At 41.6% G+C, this 13,851-nt stretch overlaps 1 protein-coding gene across 1 annotated transcript in view; it reads left to right on the top strand.

The window, feature by feature from the left end:
- cntnap2a (contactin associated protein 2a) overlaps positions 1 to 13,851 on the top strand; it is a 313,547-nt gene that overhangs the window by 205,299 nt on the left and 94,397 nt on the right. The window contains exons 13-15 of the mRNA XM_041065446.1: positions 795 to 914; positions 1,857 to 1,972; positions 5,262 to 5,346. Of these exons, the coding sequence (XP_040921380.1) occupies positions 795 to 914; positions 1,857 to 1,972; positions 5,262 to 5,346 (321 nt within the window). The remainder of the gene's footprint in view (positions 1 to 794; positions 915 to 1,856; positions 1,973 to 5,261; positions 5,347 to 13,851) is intronic.

Raw genomic sequence — 13,851 nt, 5'->3', positions numbered from 1 at the left:
TCGGAGGGAAAGCATTTTTTTTTTTTTTTGGAAACTCAGAGTTAAGCCTGCGAACAGTCTCGCCTCAATCAAGAAAGTTTCACTCTGAGTCACACTCTCAGATTTCTCTTTGAAGTGTAATTCTTCCTCCCCTCCCCTCCCTGTGTGCCTGTGTGTAGATCAACACAAACATAACATCAATATGTTGTCAGATAGATTGCTAGAGTGTGTGGGACAAGACACCACTTCTTGACAGTCGCTGAATAGAGACTGGCAGCCACATGAAATTGCCTTCTGGAAGGAGGAACAAAAGGAAGCGACTATAGACACTGATGTACTATTTTAGATCAAATTCTACAACATAATTGATACTTGGTCCGTTGTACGGCGAAAATATATTAAAGTGTGGGTATGAAATGCAAACACAAGGAGATAAAAAGATGCAACCTTTCTTGGGGCCTTGTATCATCTTTATTGCCACACTGTTGTTACTGTGGGTAGTAAAACTATGATTTTAGTATATGCTATTACTTATCCTGTAATTCTTAACCTTACACAAGATATCCCCAAATCTCCTTGAGTGGGTTACTGTAATATCCTCTTCTCTAGCGCCACCCTCAGATCAGAAAATGAGAATGACTGACACGAAAATCTCTGAACACTTTCATGTTTACCAAGAGGATCAACTCCTCTGATTTTTACTACAGTCAACATTGCAAATCAGTGGCTATGAACTTTTACTCTTTTTTTTTCTCTTATCACAATACCCCTCCTACTTTAAGCGCTCATTTTCCCTCTTATTTCTCTCTTCCCAGCTGTCTATGAGCCATCATGTGAGGCCTACAAGCATTTGGGCAGGTCTTCTGACACCTACTGGATCGACCCTGATGGCAGTGGACCCCTTGGCCCCTTCAAAGTCAACTGCAACATGACAGGTGTGCATGTGGGAGTACCTGAAATCATTTCTCTGTGTGTGTGTGTGTGTGTGTTCACGCGCCCCTACTCCGTGTAGCCCCCCGTGACCTGTGAGTGAAGGAAACTCTCCATCCCTTCACATTCTTAACCTCAGACAGCCGAACTCTTAACCTGCCATACCTGGGTTTCCATGGCAACTCTATCACAGCTGACATTTAGCGCTGAAGGAGCAGATACACACAGATGCACATACACACCCACACCATAAACACATATGGAACAGACTTGTTATGCAAACCTAAGAGCGCTCCAATGGTCTGAGTGACACTTTTGTCACACACACGCACACTCAAACACACTCTCATATAAACATAAGCACCCATCTACCCCCACACACACACACACACACACACACACACACACACACACACACACACAGTCATACACATAGTGGAATAAGCAGATAGTCTGGAACAGAAGAGCATGCAGGCAGAGCAAAGGCGAGACTTTTAATGAAATGTCACTGCACTCCGCTGGCTAGCCCCTTGGTGTGTGTGAGTGTGCCGAATAGCACACAGAGACACACACACACACACATTCCCTGACTGACAGTGTGAATGAACAGGGAGATGTTTGAGTGACTGGCTCATGCTATAACAGCCCACAAGTGTCTATTAAACCCAAGAGTCCTATAGCTGGAACTTAGATTACACAGAGGGAACTTCACTGCCATGGCAGCTAAAGTGCTGTTTTTCTTTTTGTTTGTATGCCTATGTGAAAATATACTAACATATGAGTGAGTCTGATGTATGTAAATGTGTATATTTTTTGCAAATTTAATAAAACAAATTCATTTTTCTAACAGGTTTGATTCTAGCAGCTAAATAACATTTATGTACCTATGTTCTGATTTTCAGTATTAACTTAAATGAACATGTTTTGTGTGTGTTTTGTATGTCTAGAGGACAAAGTATGGACAACAGTTATGAACAACTTGCCACCCAAAACTACAGTGACAGGCTCCAGTAGAGAGAGACGCACTGTTCTACAGGTCAACTACAGCGCCTCAATGGACCAGGTAACAAAATACAATTCACGCCTTCCCAACCATGCTGTTTTCCACAAAATAAAATGGATGTGATTATTTAATGAGTTAAAAAAAAACCCATTATTAAATAGATGTATATTTTATTGTAAATGATGATATCCTACAGTTGAAAGCTGGTCCAACATGGAGTATTGGACCACGGCTTATTCTTCTGTCCTCAACACAACTGTTGGTTGAATTTTGTATCCCCCTTTCTCCCACACCTCCGTCTGCTGCACTGTGGCAACATGTTCTGCTATGTCAGGCAACCTACTCGGATGTGTACTGATGAAAAAGTCCTTCTCACTCAAAATGCACTGGAAACAGACACCGTGTAATGTACTCACAGTGATCCACAGAGGACGGTTGAAGCATATTTGACAACCCCATGAACAGAAGCTGAACCAGGTGTAAAACCAATGCTTATAATTATTTACCTCTGCATTTTTAATTTTATCATTTTTAATTCAGGCCTTGTATTTGGTCTTCTTACTATGTCTAAGCACCATTACATGGTACCTTTACTTTTTTTATGCATGCTGTATTAAACAATCACCAGCACAGGTGTGTGCAAGAAAGCCTACCTTTAAGTCACATGTTCACACATCTGTCTCTACTTTCTAAAAACCCTGGAGACCAAGCAAAGTCCTGTAAGTAGATTCTAAATATGTATCACTTATGCCATGGCACAACACTGTGGCTCAGCACCCAAACAAAATCAATCCGTGTTAACTCGTTTAAAGATAAGATAAGATAAATCTTAATTGTCATTGCACAATCATACTTTGTACAAAAGTACAACGAAATTGAGGTACTGTCCCACGTCAGTGCAAAAGAAGGCATACGAATCACAGTGCAGAATAAAAAAGAAAAATAGAAAAAAGTAGAATAAAATAGAATAAAATAAAATAAAATAAAATAAATATATCCAGGATAGAAATATACAGTGTGTACAGTATATACAAAGACAGTGAACATTGTTTATTGCACATGACCTGCAGATAAAGTAAGATTATGTGTTAGCGTTGATTAGGGCTATTGCCCTGTTGTAAAAGCTGTCCCTGAGTCTGTTTCGTACTCTCAGCGCCCTGAATCTCTTGCTAGAGGGCAGCAGCTTAAACACCCGGTGTCCTGGGTGTGTGCAGTCCCTCAAGATACCCTCTTGAGACAGCGGGTGCTGTAGAGGTCCTTCAGGGAGGGAAGGGGATGGCCAATGATTTTCTGGGCGGTGTTAATGACCCTTTGTAGTGCCTTCTTGTGTGCCGTGGTGCAGCTCGAGAACCACACAGAGTTGCAATATGTCAGCACACTTTCAATGAAGCAGCGGTAGAAGATGGTCAGCAGCTCCCTCTTCAGATTGGTCCTCCTCAGCATCCTCAGAGAGTGGAGACACTGCTGGGCCTTCTTCACAACCTCTGAGGTGTTAGAGCTCCATTGGAGGTCTGCATCTCCTCTCCACACATTCCCCCGTTGATGCAGATGGGCTGAAGGTTGGACTTCTTCCTCCTGAAATCAATTATCAGTTCTTTGATCTTGGAGATGTTGAGGACCAAGCTGTTATCCACACACCACCCCACCAGCTGCTGGACCTCATTCCTGTATGCCGTCTCATTTCCACCAGAGATGAGCCCCACCACGGTGGTATCGTCTGCAAACTTAATGACGGTGTTGTCTGGGTGGGTGCTGACACAGTCATACTGCTGTTCCAGGTGGGAGATGGTGGTGTGGAGTGCTGTGACGATGGTGTCCTCTGTCGATCTGTTAGCTCTGTATGCAAACTGAAGTGGGTCGAATGCCGGTGGGAGGCAAGACATGATGCGCCGTCAGACCAGTTTCTCAAAGCACGTCATTATAACAGGAGTCAGAGCGACTGGTCGGTAGTCGTTGAGGCTGCTGATGGAGGTCCTTTTGGGCAGCAGGACAATTGTGGCTGACTTCAGGCATGGTGGGATGAAGGACTGGGACAGTGATGTATTGAGGATCTTGGTGAAGACCCCAGCCAGCTGGTCTGCGCACTCCCTGAGGACCATCCCGGTCACTCCGTCTGGTCCGGCAGCCTTCCTGGGATTCACTGCCCTCAGTGTGCGCCTCACCTCGTGCTCTTGCACCATGAGACTGGAGTTGCTGCAGTCCGGTGCTCAAGCTGCGGCTGCCTCAGGTCCTCCTTCCCCCTCGAAGCTTGTGAAGAAGTGGTTCAACTCCTCAGCAAGCGCAGCGTCACACTCTGCCATTGTGGTGTTGCTGGACTTTATAACTAGTTTATAACTAGTTATTGAACATGTGGGTAAATTGATTAGGATCAACTAGTCTGTGTTAGCAGAGCTGTTTCTTGAGTTGTTTATAAATTTAAGTTTGCTAACACTGATGTTCTTGAGAGTCAAGAATAGTGAATTTTGATTGTACTCCTTTAATTCAAGTAAAGAAGTCCATTGAGCAGTAAGTTGGCGTTTTCATGCAAGATAATAGAGTGTGGAATTCAGATGGATTCAGAATACATTCTTAAATTCTTGCTTGTTATTGTTAATATGAGAGACAACCTCTCTTTCTACAGTTGTTATCAATGGCAGTAAAGTGAGTCATTTCTCCCTGGATCTTGTGATGGCCTGTAACCATGGTAACATTTATGCTACAAACCAATATGTCTCCTGTCAATGTTTTGACAATCCCACACCGACAGCAGTGCCATATACTTAACAGCTTGCGACTGCAGTGAGAAAAAGAATAATTCAACCTCATACCACTGCTCCCTCTACTGATTCAGTCCTTATTCTTTCAAATGCACAATGATAATCTAATATAGAGAGTGTTTCACCTCATGTCTCCACCAACTGTCTGCTGTGGCTCAGCTGCATAAAATTCAGATGACCTAGATCTACTCTCTCACACCCAGGAGTCAATAATTTAATCTTTCTGGTGAGTGGTTATAGATTGTAGTTGTCACTCTCAGTCAAAAGAAAACTATAGGTGAACCTTACAGGATTCAACGCTCCAGTAAGGAGTGACAGCAGTTTCTACCTGCAGAGTGTACCAGACCACTGTGTTACATGAGATGACAGGGTTGTGAGTAGCATATCCTCCCTGTAATTATGTTCCCTCCTAATTTGTATGGATCACTTGTTCCATTTTCAGTTTCTCTAGCCCCCCCCCCCCCCCCAAAAAAAAAAAACATTACAAAGCACTTTGTTTCATTTTGAGGCTCAATAATTTGTTCTTACATGAAATTGACCTGTCTCGTTGAGTAAGATAGAACGAAAATACATATCCATGCTTGTGTTTCCAGGTGACAGCCATCACCACCAGCGCAGAAAACTGTGAGCAGCAAATCGCCTACACCTGTCAGAGGTCCAGACTGCTCAACACTCCAGGTAAGGGCTGAGGAAGGCATCTTTATTCACCACTGACTCAAACACACAATACACAGCACCCAGAGAGACAGAATGTTGGCTTTTTATCGCATACTCAGGTTTTGATGGGAAGTTCATATCGACAATAAACGAGAGGCATCCCCTCTCGCTTTGCCTGTCTGGGGATAGCACAGAGGGGGGGACGAATTAAAAGAAAAATCTAAATAAACGAGGAGGCAAACGTGAAGAATGCAGATGAGTATGGAAATTAAGGGAATCACATGATATGGAGTTTACTGGATCCTAACCCCAACATGTCAGACAGCACCAACACACCAAAGTATCTCCTATCAAGGAGCTTTAAAGCTGTTCTAGCAGCTTGTTATGACCCAACTCTTTACTAAAACCCCCTATGTTGATTTTCTATGCTGATTTGACCCATCTGCATGTTTGAACTGTTGCCTTCATCCTGCCTTTACCCAGCACAAAGAATTGCTAATCAAAGAATTGAAACAGGCCACTGGAAAAGAGTTGTGGCCTGACTGGGCTCATTTTGAGTAGATTAACTTGGATTACATTCATTTGCATTAGATTTGTTTGGACTCAGTCATTTTGGCTGTAATGTACTTGAGCGAGGCCTAGTAGGGTTTTTGTGTCAGTTTGGTTTGAATTAGTTGGGCTGGCTTGCGAATTGGTTGAGTCGTGTAAGGTTTGCCCTGGATTAGATACGTTTGATTTGTGTTATGGTTGGTTTAGTGGAGTTTAAACAGGGTTTTGAATAGTTTTTTTTTTTTTTTTTTTTTATCTGCCTGCAGTACAGAAGAGCAAAGAGGAGGGCTTGCAGCTGTGGAGCTGCCACTGGTGGTGACAGAAGAGACAAAGGCAGTAGCGTTTTAGTCTTGTTTTGCTCAGTCTGCGTCAAAGCTTGGTATTTAGTCTAATAAATTCTTTGAAGAAGAGATCTGTGTGTTTGTGCGTGTGGGGGTGTGTGCGCATAGTGTTGCATTACTCACAGTGCCGTGTGGTTTTCACTTTGAGAATAACAAGCTTGCTGTCATTGTCAAAACCATTTTCTGCCATTTTTCTATGTTTCTTCTGACCAGCACACACACACACCCGCAAACACAGTACACACATTCATACGTGCATGCACACAAAGGCCCACCTTAGGGAATAGCAGTTCATAAAGACAAGAGAATCCTGGCAATTAGAGTGAGTGAGAGAAGATAGAAAGAGGGTGAGGGAGGAACAGAAGATGACAGGTTTGTTAGAGGTATGCCTGTGTGTGTGTGTGTGTGTGTGTTTTTGTGTGTACAGTAAATGTGTGTCCATGGTTCTTGATTGACTGAGTAGGACTAAAGCAATAGGTGGTTAGTAATAGCTGGGTATTAGTGCAGCAGACCAAAACTTTGCAATTAACCTCCACTGCTCTGAGAGATGGCATCTACACCTCAAAACATACTGGGTGCATACACAAATACACAGACTCTTTTAAAATGCTGTTTTTGGGTTTGTTTGTTTTTTTTCTCAAGCTGAAAATGCTGTTGTGCAATGACATACACATACATGCGGGTACCCCCTCCCTCAACCACGCACACATACACACAGTCAGCCCTTCATTAACTAGTTTACTCTTAATTCACCACCTTGTAAGTTGGGGAAATCCAATTACCAGTCGAAAATGACTGAGAGAGTAGGACCGGGAAAAATCGTTTACCCAAAAATATGCTTCATAAATTAGCTGTCAGCTTTCATCAAATTACACTGTCAACAGCATTTCCACTGTGAACCGCAGGCATACGCACACGCATGGCTATACACAGACGTACACTTGCTACTCTTCCACTTCCACTTTTTTTTTTCCCCCATTCAGATCTCATCTATTACACTACACTCTGGCATTTTGGAGATAAACGAACCGTTAAATGGGAATTATATTCTGCCACCAGTGACACCCTTAATTTGGAACTTTGGCAGTAATTGTCCTAATTGTCTGACCCCTTCCTCACCTATTGTATCCTTTTATTATTTTTTTATCACCTCTGTCTCTCTCAAACACATCCCTGCAAACACACACACGATTGCAGGATGGAAAATAATGGGAGAGCTTGATGCAGATGCATGCAGCCACACAAAGACACAACTCAAAAAGACACTGTCAGGCAATATCCCCCCCACCCCCTTTTCCATCTCAGCTCTTCCCCTCTCCACTACATGCCATCCTCTTCTGCATCCAGATGTATCAATTTTTACCCATCTGTTCTCTCCACTTACTCCACACTTACCTCTCCCCTATTCTCAAATTGTTCTCTCCCTCATCCCATTTACCATTTCAAGTCTCCAGCTTTGCCTTTCTCCGCTTCTTTACCTCCGGTTTTACCTCTGAATCTTAAATCCCCCCACCCCCCATCCCTCTGCCCCTGTCTTTCCGTTCACTCTGTCGAACACTATTTCCATTAGTGTTGGACTCACAGCTTTAAGAGGAGAATTAACACCCTTCACTAATGATTTAGCATCATTCCTTTCAGCGTAAACAACCTGTAAACAACCAGTGGCACAAGGTTTGCACGAACAAGCCCTCGTGCAGATGCAGACACTGATAAAGAAAGAAAAAACAACATGCATCTGTCATTGTCTGACACACACACGTTCGCAGCTGCAGAGGAGACTGGGTGAAGCATACGCTAAAGCCTGTGAGTGTTGTACATCATCACAGGACAGCTGCAATGAGGTCAAATCAAAGGTCGACAAAGTCCAATGGAATTTTATTCCCTCTTTCTGTTTCCTTGTGACTTTTGCTTTGCCTTTTCTTTTGAAAAATGTACACTATGTTTGCGATGAGTCCCCATCTGTCTGGCTGAGCCTCGTTGACTCAGTGCTCTGTACTTGACCTTAACCCTCATGCATAGAAGTCGATGGTATCCTAGTAACAGCTTGAAGTGATCCATTACAACTCTTCCGCTCGGTATGTAATGTGCAGTCTGTGCAAGCCTAAACTCATAAGGAGAAGTCAGTATACACAAAAGGCTAGTTTAAAAAGTCAGTAAACTACACCTTTGGTGCAAACCCCTGATTAGAGCAGCCCTATTGCCACATAAGAATGTCGAATCAGCAAAACCCCAGAAAATGTTCAGAAGTTCTCTACCAATGTTTTTGTTTGTTTGCTGTCATTTTTCTTTGGAGGACAGTTACACATGAAAGTCAGACGTACCCATCCAACACCTTAACACGCTTCCTTTCTTCCTTGCTACACAAAAGGCACATTACCTTCAGCACTAGCACTCAACCTTGGCATTGGACTTAAATTGTGAAGTGCAGAATAGTCCAATAAGGACAAAACCTCTAAAATTTCAGGGCAGAATTAGAGTCATGGTGCTGATTAATTAAAGTTAAATTAAAAAGATGAATAAATTACCTTATAATATCACACAAGCAATCATCTCACAGTAAAACAACCAAAAATACAAATTTATTTAACATATTTAGCATGTTTATTTACTGAACAAAACTACTAAAACTCTCTTTCCACCTTCTCGCTTTCCTCACTTATCCACAAACACAAATTTATTCACATACATACACACACACACAGATTTTGTTAGCTTATGAAAACACTTTTTTTCTCTCTTTATTTCTCAGACTTGCCTGAAGCTGTTGATAGCATAATTTATAGCAACCCGGCTAATGAAGAGAGAAATGTTTCTATCAAATAAATGAGCTCATTAATCCAGTGAACTGTGCTTCAGCGAGACATAAGTGTCTAATTCATGCACTGTTTAGAGGCAACGCAGATGCACACATTTTCTGCTTATATGCAGAGGATTTGGCTAATGTAATTCAGAGACAAACTATGCCTATTATAACAGCACAAAGGAAAGAGAGAAATTCACCGCCTGCAATAAGCATCCTTATCGATCGTCTGTGTTACACATAAAAGTTTAACTTATTGACTGGGTGTAGCATTGCTGATTCTGACTTTTTTTTTTTGCCTGCAGTGTCATCTAGTTGTGTAATCAGTCAAATTTATTTTGTTCTCAAGTGAGGAACACTGGCAGCAAAATTCCAATCCCAGCAAATGTTAGTGTTTTGAGACAAGAACCTGACAATCATAAAATGAGAGTGCTGCTGCATATCCAGCTGTTTTCTCTCTTGCGAAGGAAACCCTTCACTTCCCGTCAGCAAAACGACATCCAGTTAATCTGGGGTGATGTCATAAAGTTACAATTGTCAAAGTAATTTCTATCAAAACATGTCAGAAGTTATTATGTTACATGTAGGAATCATTATAAATTGCCACCATTGTTTTAGGACTTTCTCACATCATAGAATTTTGTTGTTAGCACCTTTAGTGGCTGTTAAAATGTTACAGGTTGTGAAAAAAACAAGGTGTAAAGAGGTGATAAGGCAGCTCGATACAGTAGTTAGACGGAAAGGGGAAAAAATAAGTTCACAGAGTGAAGAGAATGAAAGGAGAAAGCTAAGGAGAGAGGAAGTGGAACAGAGGGAGCAAATGAAAATCATGTTCTCCTGTAACAAAAAGCTGTCAACACACTTCAGTCACAGTTTGAGAAAAAAGGAAGTTGCTGTCAACACTACCTATTTTGATATTAGGGTCTAATAAGACACATGATATGTTGGTCACTTATTGTAAAAGAACGGACATGGGACAAATGATTAATGTGAGAACTACACTACAAAGCACCTAATGTAAACCAGTTGTTATTTGACTTTATTAAAGCATCATATTATCCTCCCCATAACAAACTGTGTGCAGAAACACAAGTTAGAATTTGGTCTTTGGTGTAAAAAGGTTATGAGAGACAGAGGAGAAGAGAGAGGGACACAGGAGGAGAGGACAGAAACAGGGGTGCCAGAGATAAGAGATGAGTGGGGTTCACGATAATGAGACTGTGTGTATGCACGGCATCGTTAAAGTCCATTCCTTGGGCACTTCTGTTCTCAGTTGTTACCTCACAAGTCACAACAAGCCACCACAGTCATATTCTACACTCTCACACACATGCTCGCAGGTCTTGCATTACACACTAATGACTTTATTCAGCATCACTAGTTAACCACTTGTTTATTTCTTTGCTCCCGTTTGTCGTTAGTGATGTTCGTCATTAACCTTTACAAATGCAGCCGCGGCAGACAATTGGTTTTCTCCCTCTCTACCCTCTCGCTTTCACTCTTAAGCTCTCGCATCTCTGCCTGCAAAAATAAGAGGTACCAGTAATTGATCACTGCTGTGGAATGAGAACAAGGCTAGCTGACATCCAGCTGAACTACAAAAATCTGTCCCTAATTATGTTTTATTGTAAAATGTGCAATCCTTAACCAGTCTGCAATAAGCCAACATCACACCTGATACCTTGTTTACTACTGATAGAAAAAAAAAAGAATAAGAATATGCTTATTAGAGGCCTTGTCATTTAGTTTTAACTATTTGAGATTATGTGATTATTAGTTTCTACATCTCTTTATATTACATGTATTCCCACTTTTTATTAGCCTATTGTGCTCACACACTACCCGATTGTGCCACGTCTTTCATTACCCAACTAATGTTCTGGTTACAGTGTCATTAATTTGTGAAAGCACTCTAGGCAAGAAGCAAGTCAGGGGCCAGAAGAGAACAAGAGCTAATTTATCGAAATACAAGAGAAAGGAGAACTATCATCGGAGTCCTCAGGCGTCTCTCTCTCTCGCGCGCACTCTCCACATCACCCCAGTGTCCGCCTTTCTTTTTCCCTTCCTTTTCTTACCCCCTGTAGACAAGATGCTAATTAACGTTAAATTATCTTCTCTATCTTTCCCTGTTCAAAATGCGCTGATGAGAATCCACCGTCCTTCAAGGTTGTAGGCAGCAGCACCCCCAGCTCTCCAGCCCCTAGGGGCAGGGGAGCTGGGGGTGTTCGCTCAGTTGATAAGAGGCACTCTAGGCAGAAGTTAGGCTTTATATAGCACAGCAAATTAACGGATGGAATTAGCCTCAAACCTTTCACCAGCCGTTCTGATAGGTTAGAACAGGAGACACTTGAAGACGTAGAGGGTAGAGGGCTTGCTAACAGGAAACAGCATGTAACAACTCTGGACATAACAGAGACTGAAACACAAAGAAATGCTCAGGAGAACATGCAAAGTTCAAAAAGCCAAGGTCTTTTCTTGGAAGCGGTGTGGTCTTACACAGGTAGTCAGTTCAGAACAGGCAAACAAGAACAGGCAGGGAGTGGGAAAAAAAAATCCAAATGTCAAAAAACAAGGCAAAGTCACACACCATGGAATAAAACATGAGGAGAATGCTGGAAAGTGATGAACACACAAAGGAGAACAAAGACAATCTGGCAGAGGAACAGGGAAACCACAAGAGTATACATAGATCAGCAGGTTTTAATATTGTGGTTGATGAGTATATATACAGCATATATATTTATATAAAGTATATATAAATGTCAAGTGGGGAGTTTACATATATATGTGTGTGTACCTGTCCCCTGGTTTGGGGAACCAGGTGAAAGGTGAGTAATTGGAAGCAGGTGTGGATGATCAAGGGGGTGGGAAACACACAAGGGCAGGAACTGAAACGAGTCAGGAGTATGTCAAAATAAAACTGAAAACAAGTAACAATTTTAACGGGATGTTACACAGCAGGGGTGTGTGTGCATGTGTGAGCGAGTGAGCTTTTTTGTGACAAAGCGGTGTTTAGTGGAGAGACTGTACAAGAAATAGAGCAACAAAGTGTGATCCGTCACAGAGGAGCCCAAATCATTTACATCCCATAATGTGTGCTCTCTGGTTGCTGTTGCCTTGGTAATGCGTCATTGCCTGGGATAATGCTGTCATATGTTGTGTTGACAGAGTCGTGTGTCTTATCCCGCCAAATGTCTGTCTACCTGAGTGCCACACTTACAGCTTATAGCTACACAGGCGCAGGTGTCAAAGGAAAAGAGTATAACACTTTACAGTACATTAAGTTGAAGTAATAAGGTGTTTGCCAGGGCAGCATCTCTCTTTTTTGTTCTTATTTCCTCGGTTATGCTTTTTCTTTCTCTATTTCTTTTTCTCTCTCTCTCTCTCTCTCTCATTGTGCTTGTCGTTTTCTCACTCTCAGTCCCTCAGTCACACAAACTCATGAGTCCCATGGGTGGTAGTTTTTTTTTTTTTTTGTAAATATGGGAGCTCCCTTTTGAGCGATGGCCACAGTGTGTAATCTGTCTGATGTCGGTCCGCATGGATGGATGGTGTATGTGGTGTAACTGTTTGTTAAGACAACACCAGCTGCTAGTGAATCTTTTAGTGTGTGTTTGTGTGTGTATCTGTATAGTTTTCAAAGCCTGTATGTATCTCTCTCAGTCAGTGCTTGTGTGTGTTTGCATGTGTGCATCCATGCCTGCTGTCCACTAGCTGTAGCGTTCCCCCAGCATGTTAAACACTCTCCTATCCTGGTACACAGAGCACAAATTCTATTTTAAAACAAGCAGAGGCAAAAAACAGCCAGCGTGGAAATTACCTGAGCAGTAGAATACAGTGTCATTGTTAAAATGTGCATACAGTTGTTTGAATTAATTAAGAAGTGTGCAAGCAACTGCAGGGAATTTCCCAGAAATCTCTTAATGAAGACAAAATCAAGCAAGAATAAATTTTAGCTTATTCCTTTCAGTACAGACTAAAAAAGAATATAAGTATAAATTTCCAAACAGACTTTAAATGCAGTTCTACCAGTGTTTCCACACCTGGAACAAACCTGGATGGATTAGTTTTCCAGTCATACTAGAATCTTGTACTAAGCTGGAAGTAACTTCACATTTTCTATGAAAGGTGCTGCGCTTTCCTCAAAAGTAGTTTACACGTTCTTGTACTTTTCACTTGAAAGGAATCTATCTGATGTACCGCAGCCGCTGGCACCTGAAATTAGCTCTCTATTTCAGGACACAGCTAAAGATCAAATGCTACGAGGTGCTCCGGGCCATGTTTTGCTAGAGGGAAACTGGTTCAAGCACAAAAATAAAAGTAGTCTTTTGAAGTCCTTATTTGCAGTATATTTATTCGTTTGTAATGCAGAAGAATTACACACATAAATGTGCTGGCTAATGCATCCGTGGCAGGTAGGCTCACTCATTGTCAGGGTTCATATGTAAGTAGTGTCAGGTGCAACACGATTGAAACTAAAAATCAAGCACTGCCAATAAAAATCAAGTACTTTAAAGGAAAAGAGAGGCGATATATATATTTACAAATAAGAAAATTAGCTTGATATATCAAAATAAAAACAGTAAATTAGTCTTATATTTCAAATGCTCTAAAGATGCATCTTAAAAAAAAATTGTTTTACTTTGGAACAAATGTATTGATTTAGTAAATTCAATTCCACTTACCCATCTGCTGTGTGTCTAAAGAACAATACTGTACTGTACACAGTGCAGTCGCCAACACTGTGTGTGGTTGATTTCACAGGTTTACAGGTTTGTGATTGACTGGTTTATAGCATTTGTTGGACATGTGGATGCGTGTGTGTTTTAAATTGCT

Source organism: Toxotes jaculatrix, chromosome 20, assembly GCF_017976425.1.
Source record: "Toxotes jaculatrix isolate fToxJac2 chromosome 20, fToxJac2.pri, whole genome shotgun sequence".
NCBI classification, from domain to species: domain Eukaryota; kingdom Metazoa; phylum Chordata; class Actinopteri; family Toxotidae; genus Toxotes; species Toxotes jaculatrix.
Note: the sequence above shows the minus strand (reverse complement) of the source record. Positions and strands in the feature narration are given on the sequence as shown.